The sequence below is a fragment of the Ochotona curzoniae genome, unplaced genomic scaffold (genome assembly GCF_017591425.1).
Source record: "Ochotona curzoniae isolate NIBS_2020 unplaced genomic scaffold, NIBS_Ocur_1.0 contig_64, whole genome shotgun sequence".
Taxonomy (NCBI): Eukaryota; Metazoa; Chordata; class Mammalia; order Lagomorpha; family Ochotonidae; genus Ochotona; species Ochotona curzoniae.
In genome coordinates, this window is record NW_024466502.1 from 8,464,220 (window position 1) to 8,485,638 (window position 21,419).

At 43.4% G+C, this 21,419-nt stretch overlaps 1 protein-coding gene across 8 annotated transcripts in view; it reads right to left on the minus strand.

The window, feature by feature from the left end:
• Positions 1-21,419, minus strand: part of PCCA (propionyl-CoA carboxylase subunit alpha) — a 324,721-nt gene that overhangs the window by 162,297 nt on the left and 141,005 nt on the right. For 6 of the 8 annotated variants that reach the window (XM_040991175.1, XM_040991169.1, XM_040991170.1 and 3 more), the window contains 4 exons: positions 9,381-9,524; positions 8,027-8,101; positions 4,089-4,157; positions 1,578-1,653 (listed from right to left, as the gene is read on the minus strand). In XM_040991175.1, the coding sequence (XP_040847109.1) occupies positions 1,578-1,653; positions 4,089-4,157; positions 8,027-8,101; positions 9,381-9,524 (364 nt within the window). The remainder of the gene's footprint in view (positions 1-1,577; positions 1,654-4,088; positions 4,158-8,026; positions 8,102-9,380; positions 9,525-21,419) is intronic. The other 2 variants (XM_040991176.1, XM_040991172.1) reach the window with 1 other exon arrangement.

Consider the following 21,419-nt stretch of genomic DNA (forward strand, 5'->3'; position numbering starts at 1 on the left):
TGCCAAGACATGGCTGCTCTAAGCTGTGCCACTCACAGAGAATCCAGCTGGAATCCACATAAAGGGTCCACTTGGTCTTCAGAGCGAGGCATTCAGGCACACCCCGCCCTCCACCCTTCTACCTGTCAGGCTCCCAATCTCGCCCCAGCCCCCACCTGGCCTCCTGTTAGAGAGAGGGACTGTCAGGAAGGAACAGTGGCAGTTTGTCTCCTCTATGTTTTAACCTATGATATTCAATCACAGCCCAGGGTGAACACATATCTTCAACTTAAACTGTGACACTAAAATCCATTACTCTCAATTTAATGACAATTCATAATATTTTGATCACTAATGGAAAGGTGCTTAAAAAAATGTCATTTACTCCTTCGGGGGGGAAGAGGTCAAGTTCATTTTGCTTTAGTTAACTCTAACCTCAGTTATCACCACGCACCATGTCTGGTTAGGCAACAGAACTGCCACGTGAGGAAGCATAACTGTATCTCCTAGAAAACAGTGAGCTCTGATCAGCGAAGCAAACAGCTGTCAGATGTATTCATCTACCCTGAGATTAGTCAAATGTAGGTCTCTAACTATATCTCCATATATTTTTTAAAGAGTTATTTTTATTTGAAAAGCAGAAGCAGAGATGGGAAAAGATCTTGCATCTGCTGGTTCATTTCCCAATGCTGCACCAGCTGAAGCTGCGCAGTTTCAAAGCCAGAAGCCTGGAGCATCTTCTGGGTGTCCCAGATGTGGGCAGTAACCCAAGGACGTGGGCCCTTGCTAGCTGTATTCCTGAACACACCAGCGGACAGTGACCAAGGACTTGGGCCCTTGCTAGCTGTATTCCTGAACACACCAGCGGACAGTGACCAAGGACTTGGGCCCTTGCTAGCTGTATTCCCAGATGCATTGTCAGGGAGCTGGATAGCAGGAAGCTTTTTTCTTCAAACGTGCAAGAAAAACAAAACAAAACCAAAAAATAGCAAAACTGCTATGAACTGCAGTGGACAACAGCTCTTTCTGCCCAAGTCTTATTTCACATGTAACTGCAACCAATAAAGCACTATATTTCTATATTTTCACCAGAAAATGTCATAAATCCTAAGTGTGATCAAGTAAGAAATAGGGAAGGATTCCAGCCTACTGGTTGAGAAGCCAGTTAGGATACCCACATCCTGGACCACAGCACAGCGGTCTGCTTCCAGCTGCCAGTTAATGCAGACCTTGGGAAGCAGGGCCCAGGCGGACAGCTGGGTTCCTGCCACCTATGTGGGAGACCCAGCTGGAGTTCCTGGCTGATGGCTTTCGCCTAGCCTAGTCTTAGCCACTGCAGACACTCAGAGTCAACCAGCAGGTGGGACCCCTAGTTGTGTGTATGTGTGTAATAAATATACATGTATACATATAACAATTCATAAACATAACATAAGACTACTAAAGAAAATGGAGCACCTAGAGCCAAAGCTCATTTTATCCGATGTAAGCTTTCCTTGTTGCCATAAGAACACACCACACACCAATGATCCATGGAACACTCAAGGTGTTTCCTGACACGAGGACCTTGGAACAAGATTGCAGATGTTTCTTTTTACCTCTAATAACGTAGTGATCCAGTGCATCCTCCATTCTCTGCAGTGCTTCAGTTCTATCAGAACCATATGTGATCAGCTAAAAGCAAACAAAAACCAGCGCATGTGTCCAAACATTAAATAATTCACTCTAGTAAAACTTAAAACCTTTCATAACAAACTCACTATGACATCTTTCAAAATTTTTGATGGTTTAATTTTTAATATGATACTTTAATTAAGAATTTTTGAATACTTACTGATAGAAACAAATAAAATGCAACAAAATAAGTACAGAAAAAATTTTCAAGAAACTAAAACAAAACAAACACGAACATTTGGAACAGAAAGTGAACATCTGGGATAGTGGTCAGATTAGAAAGTTTTTTCTTTTTTGAACTTCCCCTGTGGTTTCCAAGTTTGATGTGATAGTTAATAGTTCTGTAACTCAGCAAAAGTAAGTAAATTTATTTTTCCTCTTTTTAGAAAATGTAATTTGCAAGGCACATAGAGAGATGTAAAGAGAGCTCCCACCGGCTCAATGCTCCCCTCATGCCCACAGTGGCCAAGGCTGCGCAGTGGTGGGAGCTTGGAGCAGGGCTGTCAGCGTGCTTCCCTGAGTGGGTGACGGGCTCCTGGTCACCTGAGCCATGCCCACTGCCGCCCAGCCTCAGCGTCAGTGGAGAGCTGCCCTCGGGCAGAGTCAGCAGGTGAACCCTTGCTGATGGGAGGCGTGACGCCGTCTCCAGCACCTTACCCGCAGGCAGGGTGAACGGGCCAGCACCGACTGCTCCATCGATCCCTGCTGTGGCCTGGAACAGCAACAGAGGCTGACTCAAGTCCCTGGGTCCCTCACCCAAGTGGAAAATCAGAAAGAGGCTCCTGGATCCTGGTTTCTGATCACTTCAGCTCTGGCCATTATAGCCCTTTGGGAGTGAACCAGCTGATGGAAATCTCTCCCTCTCTTTCCTTTTCTCTATAATTCTGCTTCTCAAAGGACAACAATTTTTTTTTTAAAAAATGTGGAGATTAAAAAGATGATTTTAAGAACCACTCAGTTTTACACATAAACACAGAGGCAGAGGGATTAGCTGTGTGAGAAACATCAGCAGGCCCACTGCTCCACCTGCTTTTCTTTTGTTAAAGATTTATTTTTATTATATTTTTATTGGAAAGGCGGATATACAGAGAGGAGAGACAGAGAGGAAGATCTTCTGCCCAATGATTCACTCCCCAAGTGAGCGCAACGGGCCGATGCTATGCCGATCCAAAGCCAGGAGCCTCCTCCGGGTCTCCCACGCGGGTGCAGGGTCCCAAAGCTTTGGGCCATCCTCGACTGCTTTCCCAGGCCACAGGCAGGGAGCTGGATGGGAAGCTGGGCTGCCGGGATTAGAACCGGCACCCATATGGGATCCCGGGCGTGCAAGGCGAGGACCTTAACCACTTGCGCCACAGCGCCGGGCCCTCCACATGCTTTTGTGCCTCCTTGGATGATCTTAGAAAACCACACAACAAAATCTGGTCACTAGATTTTCCTGCTGGTTACATTAGTCAGCATGTAGATCAAGCATTATTGGACTTTTACTAGGTTTTCAACATCATGCTAAGTTGAAAAATTATTTTAGTCTACTTTTCTGAACACAAATATATTTGTCAAAAATTGGAAACATGATTATTTAAAATTCAATCTTTAAAATTATGCATTTTAGACAGTGATTTTCTAGTACACAAAACAATGCCAAAATGAAAAAAACTTTAGTGAAAAGAGGACAAAAAAGTTTATTCATTGCAACTACAAAAAGACACCCTCAGAGAAAAAACAGACTCTTGAGAAATAAGGCTGAGCAAGCAAATCGTTGCTCAGTACATATCTGACATGGCCAAGAACACCAGGTTTTCTAATTTAAATCCAGTTTTTAATATGACAATATATTTTTAATAAGGTATTAAGAGTCTAAAGAACTAAAAACCTCAAGCATTGATGAGAAAAAATTTTAAAAGTTAATAAAAAGACAGGCGGACATTTTCACATGTTCTGGACTCTTATATACAACTTAATTATGTTCAAACTAGTGGAGTCATCAGTCAACTGAAAAATCAAGAGGTCCAGAGTACTCACGCTGTACTGCCACCCCACTTCTCGGCATCATCTGCCATTCCCACTTTCATCTCGGGCATTTCCCAGGAATGGCCAAAACCACTCCATTCCTCTCACTGCAGTGAGACGGGCGGACGTGTGTGTGTGTGTGTGTGTGTGTGTGTGTGTGTGCGTGTGTGTGTGCGTGTGTGTGTGCGTGTGTGTGTGTGTGTGGTGCTTGAGTGGTAGGGGGTGAGGAGGAGAGAGTTCTGCAAGCTGACATGATGTGCAAATATCTCTGTTACAGAAACACATCTATTCTGCTTTCAATTTCACATCAGTGCCCTTTGTTTGTGTTTTAACACAGCACATGATTCAGAATCTACAACAAAACACCCACTTTCTAATGCGTTTTTCCAGAGGAAAATCAAAAGAAGCCATTAAGAAAATGAACTAACTTTTGAAATCATTGGATCATAGTAAATGCTAATCTCACTTCCTGGTTGGATGCCACTGTCAACCCGGACCTGGGAAAAGAGAAACAAATGAGTGTAACTTCACATTGTGCAATTTTAAAATCCTAAAATTTCATTTCAGTGAAGGAGACAGGAAAGAGAATTTCAATCTTAAATAGCACTTCCATGGCTGGAAAACCACCTAAGCATAGGGACGGAAAAAACCGATCCTGCTCTGTTACCTTGCAGTACGACACGCCTGTGGCTCTGCCCTGCCCCGGCAGAAATGGAAAAACACAAAGAAGCCACCCACGGCTAGGGCATGCGCTGCCCTGTGCTGGTGCCTCCAGGGGCCCTCCGAGAGCACCCTGAGCCCGAGCAAGGCAGGCCTGGGCCCTTCATGTCTACAACACCTTCCTCGGCTGTCTGACCCTCACCACTGTAACACACTCGTTTTTCTGTTACTGCTCGTCTCCCGAGACTGTCATGTTTACACAGCTTTTCCCGGGGCTTTGCTTCGTAAGGACACAGCCCCAATTAGAGCTCTGATTTCGTGATTTTCATGGAGTGGGGTGGGAAGAAGAAAACAGCGTAATCAAAATATTTCTTTGAAGAACCTGATTGCTGTTAACCAGTCAACACACTAGTTAGAACATGACTGTCTTTGCATCTCCCAGTTTGATAGCAGCAGTGAGGCACGGATGTGAGCCACATAAAACTTCCAAAACGAGCAGCTGCTAAGGCCAGAATGTTTGTTAAATTACAAAAAAGTTTCGGAATCTGAAGTATTTAAAAGGTAATCAAAATACTTGAGCCTGCGACGTGTATCCTAGGGTTCTGGAGGACAGAGGAATGCGACGGAGGCTGCGGGAGCAGCAGGCTTCCTGCGCAGGGTGGGCAGGGGTGGGCAGGGGTGGGCAGGGGGCTGCGGAGCGCCACAGCTCCTTCACCTGCGGGAAGAAGCCCTCCTCTTCAGCAGCGGCTCATCTGTCTGCAGACAAAGGCCAACCCTGCAGCTGGGAAGCCTTTAATATTTTAATTTAGGCAATTATCAAGGGACCACATGTAGAACCTCTTGTCTCAAATAGCCGCATGAGGGTAAGATGATGGCTTTATTAAATGGTGACATCAAAAGCTAAGACACAGTTTTATTCCTTAAAAAAAGAAAACTGCTATTACTCTTTGTAAGTTTAAAAGGTGACATTATAACATACCCAGATGGCTTTTATTTCTCTATTTCCAAACATGAATGTGGATATTTGCATTCATATTTACCTTCCTACATTCAGCACACTGAGCATAATAGTTTTCCATTTTCCGAACATATTTCAGTAGTAGGGCATCTTTCAAAGCAATAAATGACTAACCCTAACCAAGTTCTTCTTAGATTTAAATAGTCCCAAAATGGCAGCTGGTTATCAGATCACACGACAGAAGATAACTGAGGACATTTTCTTAATCTTGGTGCCAAAAAAATTAAAGAACTAATCTTATCATCAGTTCATCTTTTAAAACCATAGCCTGTTTATTAAGCTGCATTTAAATCTAAGATTGAAACAAATTACAAATTTTATTTCAACCCATTATTAAAATATCAGACAATACCAAGTATTGCACTTTCCTAGATCATAATTTTAAATTTTAGTTACCTTCAATAGTCACTCCAAATATTAGGCTACCCAGGACTACTAAATGTAACTGTATCTTTTGTGTTTACTTAAATTATGTCCACAGCTTTTCCATCTTAATTTTAAAATATGGGCGATAAAATCGGCATGATTATATGTAGCACCACACATCTTTGCATAAGCAAATCGGCATTTGCAATTTAGTCATAATAAAGCCTGAAAATCCAGATCTATAACTTAGTGCTCACACAGCTTTTTCCAAATAAAACTCAGCTACATTTTCACCTGTATATAAATAATTAAAAGTGAAATCTACCTCCGTTCCTCCATGCTATCAAAGGCTATGTGAATCCGCATTAAAAGCTTACAGAATAAAGCCAAATGGAATTGGAAACAAACTTCTGAGCAGAAAATAATTCAAAATAACAAATTTAGAGATTACAGTGATCAAAGATAAGACAAAATCTAAACCCTTGCATGTTAAATAAATGTCATGCTCAAAAATATATGTGCCAAGCACAAATCTTAACTTAACTTGAAAGCACACATTCTCATGCCCAAATAAGGTAAGAGCCCAAAGTGCTTTCCTGAGTTGCCCTGCCGGGCCCAATCTTAATGAGGCAAGGGGGGAGAACAGCACAGAGCACCACACCCAAGACCCCGAGCCCGCCGCGTGAGCCTCTCCAACTACTGTGCAGAAACCGAGCATAATTAAAATTTCTCTTTTCGGTACCACAGTGGACCCTGCAAACTACCAGCCTTCTCCCACACTTCATTCTCAATTCACCTCTCTCCCTGAGCACGACTCCCAGCCCGCCATGTCTACCTGACAAGTGACAGCCCAATCTGATTAAATGCTTCCAAGGGAGGGGACTCGTGGGCCTCCATGACAGGCCAAAAGTGATCACCATGGAGATACATAATTACAGCTGTCAACGCATCTACTGTCCTGCTGACATCAATTTGATTGCGCCCAGCAATAATGATAGACAGAGCTTAGTGTGCACTCTCCCGCACCCAGTCACTTTATCTATGCCTTGGCCCATTTAGCTGACATGCAACATTCACACGCGCAAATAACAGCAGTAAGCAGAACATTTAAGGCATTTTAATTGTTTTTCCTTTCTATGGATGGCTCACAACTGCAAATGTTATTACATAAAACTCCTGCTGCAGCATTAATTGAAGAAAGATTTGGTGGGACGAAGACTGTGGGGGGTAGAGTTTGTCCATTATCACTTGTACTTTCAACAGGTCTCACGTTCGAAAATTGCAAATTGCAAAAACTTGCGAGGGCAAAATGTTTGACATCCTGTTAGCTATTACAACATGGTGAAAACTTGTACCAACTAGAGTGATCATTAGGAATTCTTATTTAATACTTTCTTGTTTGATTAAAGGAGTGTTTAGATACGTCCCTCTGATACTTGGTTTCTCATCTGCTATTTAACATCACATAATGCCTGTTAAATCTTTACAATTTTTTTCTTTGCCTCTGGGCTTTGAACACAGCATGAGGTCTCCAAGCTTAGAAAGGGTCAAGTCCCTTTAGAAAGCACATGGGCAAAAACAATTTAAAAAGTGAAATAAATCATATATCCAATAACATCTTCAAATTTAGAATTCTTCCTGTAATCTTTCACCATCTCCTTGCCAGTAATCAAACTGAATAATCATATTCACAGATGGTGCAGCCTTGTCATCCACCAGCTAACATGATGTCAGTATCTATGCACTTATTACCTTGATGAAGAGAATGGGTATGTCCTTGTTCTTTTTATGCGGCAGAAAAACTAAAGAACAGTTGCTTAACAGAGAAGAGCTGCAGGGTGAGCCAACAGGGATCATTTGCTCTAACTTCCCTAAACAGCACGTACTTCTAAGTCCATGATGGTCCGTGGCTTACTTTCTTTTCCTTCATCTCAATCAACAAGCTGATTTTATGTTTGTTTTTTATGACACATGGGAGGCAGGAGACGATTGAATCAGCTTGATGGAAAAGATTTAACTTTGATATGAAAGAAGTCATCTTCCATTCTTCAGCTTTCATGTTCTATCATTACCGGCTTTTTCTTGGGAACAATCGACAACATTATGAACTATCATCCAGTGTCTCGGGACCTGCCCTGTATTTCTGGCTTCTTGAATACCATAAAATAGACTTAAACATTTCTTAACACAAAAATTGTGATTCCCCTTGAATTTCATTTGTCCTTCAATTTACACCCTTTGGTGTTGACAGGCTTATAACATAAAAGTACAACATAAATCAAGATTTTCACCCCTCAGTGGGTATTAAGCTTAATGACTTACACCAGGTAGATGGCTTGGTTCTTGGTACTGAGACAATCTCCCAATAGAGGGTAAACCAAAAGACTTGTAGGGGTCCTGAAAGTTCAAAGGAAAGGAAACACAGCCTTTGAAATAAATCAGGACAAGCAAGGTTAAATATTTACACAATGAGAAGCATTTACAGGTCTATTTTCAACATACAGTATTTACCAAATCACATATTTTAGAATACTACTGTCTTATACTCTCGACAGCTCAAAAGTATGTTTAAAAATCAAACAGAACTGTAAGCAGAATTTAGTTTGACCTTGATCATACTTTATTGAAATTGGTAAAATTCCAACTTCTTACAAAACTTCTTAGAATGCCTTGGGCAAAAATAAAATAACCTAGGCTCTACATCAAAACATGCGCAAGTTCAGAACAACAAATGTGACACACTAAAGAGATTTGTTTTTCTTACTTTTCAAAACAGTTCACATATGGTAAAATTTCAGAATTTGGGTTCTCCAAATAAAGTCCGAAGAAAAAAACTGCGTGCTACTAGAGCAGTGCTCTGCCTGTGATTGCGCCACCAGGGTGGGCCAAGCTCGGTGTCACCCGAATACCACTTAATACACCGATAGAAGAGAGAACAGCAACAACTGTGCTAAAACATATTCCTAAGGTCCGCACAAAATTTTCCAGAATAATATTCTATTTTATTACACACAGGAATGGATGATTCATTTGTCAAAATTTTGACATTTTCAATGTCTGAAACACAGAACAAATATTTCCTTGCACTTATGTTCTAGTAATTTCCAAAGTGCACTTTTGGATTTTGACTGTTTTACCACCTAGTTTAGTTGTTAATATAAAACTAAACTCCTCGACTAAAATTAAGAAATAAGCACACATATCTCATTAGAAGATTTCCAATTCAAAGTTCAGGTGTTGTTTTCATGTAATGATAAAGAACAGAATTATTTTAAAAAGAACTTTTGGGGGAAAAAACTAAGCACATTTTGAATAATCAATTAACATGAACAAATTTGGCTTTCAAAAAACACACAGAAATGAATGCCATTTCTTGCAAATGTGGTTTAAAACAAACAAAACAAAAAACTATGGTCCATTCAAGATTAGGAATATTTACAAAGAGTTTGCTGTGTCTTAATGAAGTGGAACTATTTTTCTATCCAGAAATATTCAAGAAAAGATTAAACTCAATTCCCTTAAACTGCTTTGAATTTTGCCAAGTTGCTCTATTTTTTGTCTGGCTTCATTATGGATTACAGAAATAAACACTTGACACAAGTTGTAAAACCTTAACTTTAGCAAGTGTATGACTCTAAACAAACTACCAGCCTTCCTCCACCAGCCTCCATTTTACCTCCGCATAAACCCGACATTCAACTGCCCAGCCGTTGATGGGAACATCAGCTTGTCTGTGCCTGAGAGGGTAACCCTTAGCAACACGGATCATTTCTCGGACCAGGTCCAGGCCAGTAATGCATTCTGTGACAGGATGCTCAACCTGCAAGGCCAAAGTAAATAAACAGAAAGAAACAAGAAACATGATGAGAGTTTCTGAGTGAGATACATTTAATCAGAATCGACTACAAAACTCTCTAGCTAGGAAAATAAAAAGAAAGAATAAACATATTACAGTAGCCAGAGTGTGCAGAGAGCAAAGATCTGGAGAGTATTTGTAAACTCTGATTTTTCCCAGTTTTGAGTTACGTGTGGTGCAATGTTTAACAATCCGAATCTGAAACTGGTTTTTAACTGAAACGCATTATTTATTTTGCTGCAAATTATCAATGTGGCAGATAATCAACCTATTCTGCTACACTTCACATGGCATCTAAGGAGGCGGCATATGATTTTCCAAAGCACTGGGCTACCCTGAGCCTCAGCCACTCGCCTGCTTTCACTAACCTGGCCTGACAAGCAGCCACATTAGCGTAATCCTGCATCAAGGCAGTGCAGCCCAAGGCAGCAGACGGCCCTTCAGGCTGCCTTCCCTCCGGACGGACTGGGATGGTGCTCAACACGCTCAATAGCCAGACGGATCTCGCGAAACCCCTCTGCTCGCTCAGCAAGTTGCTGAGAACTGCCCTGGCTAAGGCTGTCCTGGCAGCACCTGGCTGTCAGCACCCACAACAGCACGCTCTGACAGACAGGGGCATGTCCCTGGAAACCTGGCCAGTCACAGACCGCTAAACTTCAGTTAAAATAAAGCCACTTATGATGCTAGGAATCAAAGGACAATCTATCCTGCACACAAAATCTTGAGTGAGTAATAAAAAATGTAAGTGCAATTTTGGCTATATCTGCAGCTTCACTAATTTTCTATTGTAAAAATTATTTATGTTCCAAATGTACTCCACAATAGTTTATCATGACATGTCAAATTTCATTAACTCTGACACTGAAAAAGGTCAGTGAACAAACGAATTATCCTCCCATCTTTTACTGTTTGCAGGACAGGACTTAGTCATTGTGATAATCTTGAAGCTTATCATAAGTGGACAATGCCACAGCCATCAAAGAAAAAAAAAACCTTTGGAAAAATAAACAGATGGCATCCATAATTAGCTGTGTGTGTTATGAATTTGTTTACAGTTTCAACAACATTTTAAGGCATTTTGACATAATCTTAATGACAAATCATCACTAAAATAAGCGTCTACCCTTTGAAAAATAAGTGTGACATTAAATAAAGATCTTATTAGTTTAAATATGTATTTTTGAAAGCAAATTATAAGACGCAAAACTCTGCTGCATTTCCTAAGACAGGAGCAAGCCCAAGCACTAGTGTCACTGTTGGAGGCCACGGTCCTGTGAGAAAGGACTCACTGTCACACCGCCGAGGTGTAAGCCTACTGTGCGCTAGGGACCATCTCCTGTCCCAAAGCACCTCACATTCTAACTGATCCAGGCTGAGTCCCACACACACAGTCCACATGGGCGAGAGAACATTGGTACAAGTTAAACAAGGGCTGCCATGGCAGCTCAACCGGCTAATCCTCCTTGCAGTGCCAGCATACCATATGGGTGCTGATTCTAGTCCTCATTGCTCTACTTTTTGTCAAGCTCCCTGCTAATGGCTTGGGAAAGCACAGCAGGATGGCTCAACTCCTTGGGCCACTACACCCACATGGGAGACCTGGAGAAAGCCTCTGTCTCCTGGCTCCTGACCGGCCCAGCCCTGGCCATTGCAGCCATTCATGGAGGAGCCAGTAAATGGAAGATGCCTGTTTCTGTGTCTCCTTCTCTCTGTAAGTCTACCTTTTCAATAAAAAAGTAAATCTGAAAGAAAAAATGAAATGGATGATTCATTCTCTCAGATGTACATACTAGGCAAGTAGGAATGTACTGAATGAATGAAGAGGCAGCAAAACCTGCAGGAAGTGGATGGGAGGGACAGGAGTTTTGTCACCCTACTGAAGACATTAGCTTTCTGCCCTCTCGGGGGCACGTGGATGAAAACATGCACTAACGAGAACAGGCATGCATTTGTGTGCGACACATAAAATGCAGACAATCATTGTCACTGGAAACATACTACTATGAAGGCTTACAGATTACCATTTATCATGAGGCTGCTTTACACGGTTCTACCTTAGAAGATATTCCTATAACTAGAGAGAAGTAAGCATGATAGACCCACAGCCAACAGGTTCCAAACACAGAGCCACTTTGGCTCAAACTTAGTTATATATCTTAGTTATATAAATGAAAGTAAGTAAATTAAAAATTTGCGATTAATGTTCATTTAAATGTTAGCTATGAGATAGAAGGACAACATAGCAATTGACTTCCAAAAGCAAACAAATTATTTACAGAACAAAACCCCAACTCACTCAGGCAGAGGTATTGTCAAAGTCTATTAGATATTCTAACAAGATTAATTTGCTCAGCTAAAAGAAATAGATTTTCTCTAAAGTTAAACTTGAAACATTCTCACAAGGAAGTCCTTCTCACTGCACTTGATTCCAAGGCTATTCACTGGATGCAGGCAACATTTTCTTTAGACTGTGTTGTCACTATTATCACCAGGAAACTTGTAAGCACAACATCATTTAAATAATCCCTTATATCTCTAGCCCCTTCTCAAGCCCTTGGTAATCAACTTCTTCTCTAAATTCAACTACTCCAGGAATCAGAAGCAGGACAGACAGAGGAATGATATGGCTCCCAGGCTGATGCATATTTCATAGATGCTTTCAAAATACTTCTAAAGGAAAAGAGGGAAACCTGGCTAGGTGGGAGGTGGAGGTGGCTAACTAGAACAAAAGGTCGTTTTAAAAGAAAAAATGAAAAGGCGGCAAAGACACATATAACACCAGCAGCAAGTCCGACAGCTAAAAACTGAGAGTGCGGTGGGCACTGGGGTGTGGCGGGCACTGGGCGAGCGGCGGGCTCAGCCGCCCTCCGGCATGCCAGCATCCTGCCTCTGACTGCATTGCTGATCCAGCCTCCTGCTAATGCACACCGTGGGACGCAGGATGGTGGCTCCAGTGCTGGGTCCTGAGACCCTGACAGAGTTTCTGACGCCTGGCTCCAGCCAGCAGAGCTCAGTTTATTCAGGTATTTGGGGGATGAACCAGCACATGGAAGGCATTGTGCCTTTCAATAAATAAATATTTTTACAAAGACAGATCGTTCATTGAGGTGTAAGTCATCGAGGTAGTGCTACACTGCAGTTTGTTAGTTGTGAACCCAGTTTGCATGGACAATCTCCCGCTCGCCCCCTGGCTTACCATGAACTGTTTGCTTAAACAGCAGCAGCAGCCATCAGATGCCATTTTATGGTAATGGAGAGAGCAAATGAGCACAGCTCACACACTTACATCAGACAGTCCCCGCCAACTCATGATGGAACTTGCCACTTAGGTTGGATCTGTTATCTTAGTCACCATCAAGCTGTCATCCATGCTTACACCTCCCTGCCACCCTTTTACTAGGCTGTGTCTCCAAATTCATCTCCCTAAACATCACTCCGTTTTTATAGAAACAGCTGTGAGGTGAGTCAGCTTTTGCCTCACTTCAGAGTGCTTCAAGTATCAAGTGTTAGTAATAATGAACTGAGAAAATTATCTTTGTGGTATGATCCTGAAACTTCTGTAAATTCTGACACAACTGCTGTCACCTTTTGCAATATTCTTCATTACACACAAACAAGGAAGCTAAAAACTAGTGAGTGAAACTAAGGGGAGATATTTTCCAGCCTCCAAGTGGCTCCTGTAAGACTGTTCACTAAACACCCAAGCGAGAGCAGGGACACTGCGGTCAGCAGCAGGCCTCCTGTGTGGTGCGCATGGAATGCACTTTGCTTCTAGAACATTCCTGGCCAATCTCACCATGACAAAATAGACAACCTAAAATAAATGACACTGCATAGAATAAGCACCAATCGTGTTCTTTAAAAGTGCCAAGCTCACAAATGGTCCAAAAAAGGACAAGGAAGTGTTTCAGATTGAGAGAGCAAAGAGAGATGTTACAACTAAATGCAATGGTTAATCCAAGGCTAGGTTTTTGTTGTTTTGTTCATAAACAGCAAGAAAGCAACAGTGAGAAGTAAAATTTGAATAGAGTCCACAGAGTGGATTCTGACTGTGTCAATGCTGAAATCCGGAGATTGACATTGGTACTAGAGTTCTATGAAACAATTTCCTGGTTTGCAAAAGAATTCATATTTATTTAAGAGTAAAAGGACATTAGTTCTGTAATTTACACTGAAATGTTTCAAGAAACATGTGATAGAAACAGGAAGGCTCAGAAGTGAGGGAAACAAAAGGGCGAAGAAAGTAAATGGCAGTGAAGGATATTCAGAAATTCTTAATGCCTGCAACTTTAAACTCAGAAGTCACTTCAAAATACAAGAAAAGCAATGTCTCTGGAAAGATGTTTGGTTTCCCATCTTACAAAACATTATTAAAATAAGGATCCCTGGCTCGATCAACATCCCTTTCTTTTCAGCCAGAACCCTCCCACTGTGTTAAATAAAAAGCTACACAACAGTGGATAATCTGTTCAATATGTTTTATACAATTTAAACTTTTAAATATTTTACTTTGATATTTTTCTGTTAATTCCTGAATCACTAAGTATAAAAGACTAGACAAAAGGTGAGTCATCCTCAACAGTACGGATCGAGGTAAATTTTAAAAATAACACAATATTCCCTTTACTTGAAAGGCAGAAGAGACAGAACGTGCACCCACTGGCTCACTCCTTAAACAGCTGCAACTGCTGGGGTGGGGCCAGGGCGGAGTCAGGATTCCAGACTGGGTCTTAGTCTCCCACAGAGATCAAGCTACCTGCCACCTGCAGGCACCCATGACATGGAGCATCTGCTGCTTTCCCAAGTGCATGAGTAGGGGGCAGGATTGGAGATGGAGGGGCTAGGAGTCAAGCATCACTCCGCCATTGGACGCAGCCACCACAGGCTAAGATGGGTGTGTCACAATACCAGCCCTCCCGCGATTAACACTGAAGAACATCTAAAAGAATAAGAAGTTGTTGTAAAGTGTAGAAAGAAGTCAGATGCGGGGCATGCTAATTCGGCCGGCCTGGGCAAGATCCTCCAGAGGCCCTGGCATGGAGGAGGGCAGCGAGTGGGAGGGCCCACACGCTCAGTAGGAGCACACATGAAAAGTCAAGACATACAACCATGACATGGCCATGCCACTCTGAAATGCACAAAACCTTCACACGCGTGAACTTCTGGAAAGCGCAATTGTCACTTTACCGGGAAGATACACCAGATGTTTGGTCATGAAAGCTGCAGGGCAAGAGACTTGTCACAACCTTGAGGCTCCAAGGAACAGTCAGAATTCATAGAAATTGAAGACTTGGCTTGTAGAGCGAAGCTTAAGGCACAACTGGCTAGATTCAAGCCAGCTGGGCAGGACAGGTGTGCCTTCTGCCTTGTCCTGTTATGTAAAGTTGAGTTTCACAATGGCGTTTGGCGGAACAGGTCTCTGTCTGCAGGCTGTTGTTATTCCTGCCTGAAGGGGTAACAGATGCCATTATTTTTGGTTCTGCTCTCTCGGGTCAGAGGGATTCTTTGTCCAGAACAGAATCTAACTTGCACCCATTAAACTTCTGAAGCAGTACCTCCAGAGAATATAGGATTTCAAAATAAAGATCTGAAGTTATTAGATTTGATCCATAGGACTCAAAGATAAAAAGCATGTTGGGAAATAGGTCCCAACACACTGCTCCTGTAAATTCACCTTGAAAAGAATGGTTACATTCAGGAGAGGCTGTGGGAACAGAGCAGAATCTGTTAGGGAGCGCCCCTGTTGACCCGAACAACACACAGATGGAAAAGAGGCCAAGGGAACTGTTAGGGACTGAATTGTGTCCCCTCTCCCCGCCCCAATTCCTATGTTGAAGTTCTAACCCCTGCTACCTCAGAGGTGACTTTATTTGGAGCCACGGACTTCAATAAAGAGGTAATTAAGTTAAAACGAGGTCATTAGAGTGGCTCTAATCCTGAATGTCTGATGTCTCCACAAAAAGGAAAGATTAGGAACACAGTGGGGGTGGGACCCCCACCCCAAGAGCAGGAAGACAACACCTGTAAGCCAGGGAGGGGAGGAGTGCCAGGGAGGGGAGGAGCGCCAGGGAGGAGAGGAGTGCCAGGGAGGGGAGGAGCGCCAGGGAGGGGAGGAGCGCCAGGGAGGGGAGGAGTGCCAGGGAGGGGAGGAGTGCCAGGAAGGGGAGGAGTGCCAGGGAGGGGAGGAGCGCCAGGGAGGGGAGGAGTGCCAGGGAGGGGAGGAGCGCCAGGGAGGGAAGGAGTGCCAGGGAGGGGAGGAGCACCAGGGAGGGGAGGAGTGCCAGGGAGGGGAGGAGCGCCAGGGAGGAGAGGAGTGCCAGGGAGGGGAGGAGTGCCAGGGAGGGGAGGAGCGCCTCGAGGGAGGAAGTCCTCCGGAGGACCTCCCAGACCAGTGAGGATGAAATTTGTTATAGCTGCCCAGTCTGTGACATTTTCTTACCACAGTCTAAAACAAACCAAGGGAAGATTCAACATAAATGTAGATAATGGAGCCCAGAATCTAAGGCAGCATCGTAATTGAAGACGCTCTGAACAAAGCCATACATGTAAGTGCTCCACAGGCTGACCTATGGGTAGCTGTATGCCAAAACCTTCCTTCTACGACTTTCTAACGAGACGCAGGAAGTAAGACACACATCTGACGTTCTTCGCCTTCATTTTCCCATCCTGACTTCAAATATCCTAGAACAGCGTAGTTACGGCTGACAGTCGGCAGCCCGAGAATCTGACCTGTTGTACAAAGAGATCAACTGGGGGCAGGTACTTGGTCTGGCTCGTAAGGCAGGGGACCAGGGGCTGGGGACCAACGCCCACCATCAGGGTTACCCATGTTCCAGCCTCAGCTCAGACTGTGGCTCCTGATTCAGCTCCAGGTCATGCCAACAAGGCAGGCAGCAGGCACAGCTTGAGTAACTGGCTTCCTTCCACCCACCAGGGAGAGAAGGGCTGAGGACCCAAGCCCTGGCTATGGCTCCTCCCCCGACTCCACCAGCTATGGCATGGATGCAGGGAGTGAATGAGCCCAAGGGAGATCTCAGTCTGTCATTCACTCTTCTTTTCTCAAATACATTTCAAACAAGTTTTTAAATTTCAAGTAAGGGGCCCAGTGCAGTAGCCTAGTGGCTAAAGTCCTTGCATTACATGTGCCAGGATCCCATATGGGCACCAATTTGTGTCCCGGCGCCCCCACTTCCCATGCAGCTCCCTGCTTGTGGCCTAGGAAAGCAGTTGAGGACGGCCCAAAGCCTTGGGATCCTGCACCCGCATGGGAGACCCAGAAGAGCTCTTGGCTCCTGGCTTAGGATTGGCCCAGCTCTGGTCATTACAGCTACTTGGGGAGTGAACCAGCAGATGGAAGATATTTCTCTCTATCTCTCCTTCACTCTGTAAAATTTGACTTTCCAACAAAAATAAATAAATCTTTAAAAATAATAAATTTCAAAAAAGTCAGCATATGTCCACATCCAAATTGCCCATCTACCAAGAATGGGATTTTACAAATCGGTGACAAATTCATTTTGGTAGCTTTTATTATTATCATTATCAATTGACCAGCATAATTATCCCTTCAGTCAACACCCAAACTAATTTTTTTAAATCTGTGAAATCTGGGAATATTCTTTAATCTTCCATGGAATAATCATATTTCTCCCCTTCAACTAATTAGGAGTCTTCGTGCAGCCTTGTAGACTCCATGCAGACTGCTTTTCCGAACACCTCAAATCAAAAACTAACATAGCGTTTGGACACAAGTAATTACACACACATACACAGGAGAAGGCTCACCCAATACACCTAATGCAAACAGGAGTTCAAAGGGTTAAACAGCCGAAGGAACTTTCTGCTAATGAAATCTGTACTACACTGTAACAGGAAATGAAACAAAGGTAGCGTTGATGGATATGAAAACACCCCCAGGCTTATCCCTGAACTCCAGGGCTGGAAAGGAAACTGGGCCAGCTTTCAGATGGCGAGACAACATCACCTACAACGGGAAAGCAACCAGAATGACACCGCATTGCAAACTCTAACTTAGAAAACAGAGGAATTCAAAAACTACAGAAAGAGAACTGAAATCCAAGAATACTGTAAAGGAAGACTACCCAAGGATGTGGCATTTCACAGAACGTGTTTCAGAAGAAACTTCATGGGAAAAACAAACATTTAAAACAAATAAAGGAACAACAGCAGAAATCTCGGCAAAGGGAAGGGTTGGGTTGTGGCCTAGCGGGGTGGGAGGCCCACGTGCTGGGTCAGAGTACCTAGTGTCAACTCCCCGCTCTGAGCCCGAACTCAGGCTCCCGCTGCGCAAGCCCGAGGACGCCGCAGGTTCTGCTGCAGGCAGGGGCCGACCGCACTGGGCTCCAGCTCCCGGCCTGGCCCTGGCCGCCGTGGGCACTGCAGAGTGAACCAGAGGCTGGGAAGAGGAAGGCAATGTGTGCACACCTAGCTCTTAATTTTAAAAGGGGAGAGAGAAAAGGAAGACGACACAGCATTTAGGGTGGAAACAGAAGAGATCAACCAGAAAGGAAGTAAAGCAGTTTAGAAGACTGAATTATCTTAGCAAGTCTGGAAGGTTACAGGTTGCAGGAACTGGGCCCGGCGTGGTAACAGTGGTTAAGGTCCTCGCCTTGCACGCCCAGGATCCCATATGGGCGCCGGTTCTAATCCCAGTGGCCCCACTTCCCTTCCAGCTCCCTGCCTGTGGCCCGGGAAAGCAGTGGAGGACGGCCCAAAGCTTTGGGAACCTGCACCCGCGTGGGAGACCCGGAAGAGGCTCCTGGCTTCGGATCGGCATAGTATCGGCCTGTTGCGCTCACTTGGGGAGTGAATCACCGGATGGAAGATCTTCCTCTCTGTCTCTCCTCTCTGTATATCCGCCTTTCCAATAAAAAAAAATTAAATACTTGAAAAAAAAAAACAAGTTGCAGGAACTAAAAACAATAGAGAAAAAAATAAGTCAGCCTGCCTACCTACGAAGAAAAACGAACATTTTAATGATAATCACATTTCCCATGTATCAATAGGACACAAAGGGAATAAACAGCAGCTTTTCAAGCAACAAAGAGAAGGAAACAAATAAAAGAAAAATGAATCACTTTAAAGTATAAAGATGATAAAACCAAGTATTGAAAGATGTATTACATTTTTACTCTCAAAGAGCATGCCAGGGGTTGGCATGGTAGTGCAGCATGCCAACCTTGTGTCTGCAGCACTGGCATTCCTTATGGACATCAGTTCAAGTCTTGGCAGCCTCACTTCCAATCCGGCTCTGTGCTGACGGCTGGGAAAGCAGTGGGGGATGGCTCAAGGCCATGGGCCCCCGCACACACCGGGGAAACCCCGAAAATGCCCCCGGCTCCCAGCGTCCAAGTGGCCCAGCTCTGGCCATCGTGACCACCTGGACAGTGAACCAGTGGATAGAGGATCTCTCTCCTCTGTTATTGTCTCCCCGCCCCGCCCCTGGTCTCTTTTTCAAGAAAAGCAAATAAATCTTTTTTAAAAAATGTATGCCAGACTCTTTTTCTTAAAATGATGTATAGGCACCACTAGAGAAGAAGGATTAAGAATCAATTTAAGCGCTGCATAGTGTATTAGGCTGCTGCCTGAGATGCCAGCATATCCATGGGTACCAGCTCAAGACCCAGTTGCTCCACTCAGATCTAGCTCCCTGCTAATGTGCGTAGGAATACACTGGAAGATGGTTCAAGTAATCGTACTACTACTGTACTCCGGTGGAAAAGCTGGACGGAGCTCCTGACTCCTGCCTTCCACCTGGCCCAGTCCTGGCCATTACAGTCATTCGAGTCTTTCCTCTCTACTAACTCTTTTCAAATAAATAAATAAATAAAATCTTTAAAAGAATTGGAATTTGCCTCAACATCATTGGTGAAAGTAAAAGCAAGTAATACAAAGGCTTTCAAAATAATGAGGAAAATTATTTCCAATCTGGAATTCTATAGCTAAACTTGTAGAGAAACAAGTTCTCCCATCTCAGCAATCCTCTGCCCAAAGCCGCAGTTTGCGCTTGGTCCACCACCACATGGGGCACGCTAAGGTGGCAGCACTTTTCCAAGTGGTATTACCTCTCCTTTCTTTGGTACATTTTTTTTTCAAGTCAAAGATTAATATTAGATCAAAAATCCCTGTAATATGTTATTTCAGCTCTGTTTTAAACTCTATAAATTTCTACACAACTTTCAAACTTATTACTCATCTAAGAGTTCAAATAACCTCTCAACAATAAAGTCAGCAGCGGCAGGTCAGGTGGCTGCGTCCCAGGCTGGACAGCCTCAGTGTGACTTCCAGCTCCAACTGCTGACGGCGGCTTCGTGCTGAGACAGACCAGGCCAGGCAGCAGGTGTCGGCCCAGGGACCCGGGCTCCTGCTGCCCCTGGGCAAGACCTGGACCACCCAGCAGTGGCCCAGCTCCAGACCCCAAGCAGCATCAGCCAATGTGGGCAATGTAGGCTTTGCAGAAGCAAACAAAAATGGATGGAAGCCCACCTACTAGCGCTCTCTTTCTGCCCCACAAATACATCTAATGAACATAGATAAACTTATTTTAAAAGAAAAAAGGAACTTAAGGTAAATCAAAATACAGAAATAACTCACCATAAAACTATGTTAAGACACTGATAAATAGTACAAACACCAATGCAAACACAGAAACCGGGTTAAACTCCTAGAAGGTTTTAGCTAAAGACTTAAATGTTAGAATAAAGCTATAATTAAAATACCAAAATATAAGAGCCATAGTAGGCAGCAGGATTAAATATGTCAATTTTCATTAATTTTTCTAAAAGTAGAGTTATATAGCTTCATATCAGAATACCAAGTCAAATAATAAAATATAATGTTTTTCAGAATCATTTGTCTTGTTCTGAAGAACACACAAATTACTATTTCAGTGGGAAAATACGCATTTATTTAACAGTTCATAAATTCCATTATTTTTATTTTTAAATCAAAAGAGGGGTCGGCACCATGGCTCAATAGGCTAATCCCCCACCTTCAAAACCCCAGCATCCCTACTGGTGACAGTATATGTCCCAACTGCTCCACTTTCAATCCAGCTCCCTGCTTACGGGCTTGGAAAGCAGTGGAGTAAGGCTGAAGTCCATGGATCCCTGCACCTACATGCGAGACCTGGAAGAAGCCCTTAGCTCCTGGCTCTGGGTCAACTCAATTCTGGCTATTATAGCCAACTGGGGAATGAACAGAGGATGGAAGATCTTCGTCTCTCCTGCTCTTTATAAATCTGCCTTTCCAGTAAAAATAAAGCTTAAAACAAATAAAAGAAGCTGATCCAATACCAATGAGAAATGACTATCTACCAGACATACAGATATAATAGTCAAGCAAGATGCTATTAGTGCATAAATAAGCAGAAAGGTTAAAGTGAAAAACGAAGACAGTAACAGATCTGCATCCATACGAAAATTCAGTACATACAGAGCACGGCACTACCAATTACAGCAGGAAAGACTGTTTAACAAGTTAGAATCACCAGAGAGATTTTTGAAAAAACATAAATTCCAAATGAAATAAAGATTTTATCATAAAAGATCTACGAGAAAATAGGGGAAAATGTTTATCTTAGAGTAAGGAGAGCCCATGTTTGTTACAACATTAACATTACAAAAGAGTTAAAAAATTCACCTGCTGCCCCCCCCCCCCCCCCGCGGTGGCGCAGTGGTTAAGGTCCTCGCCTTGCACGCCCAGGATCCCATATGGGCGCCAGTTCTAATCCCAGTGGCCCCGCTTCCCTTCCAGCTCCCTGCCTATGGCCTGGGAAAGCAGTCAAGGACGGCCCAAAGCTTTGGGACCCTGCACCTGTGTGGGATACACAGAAGAAGT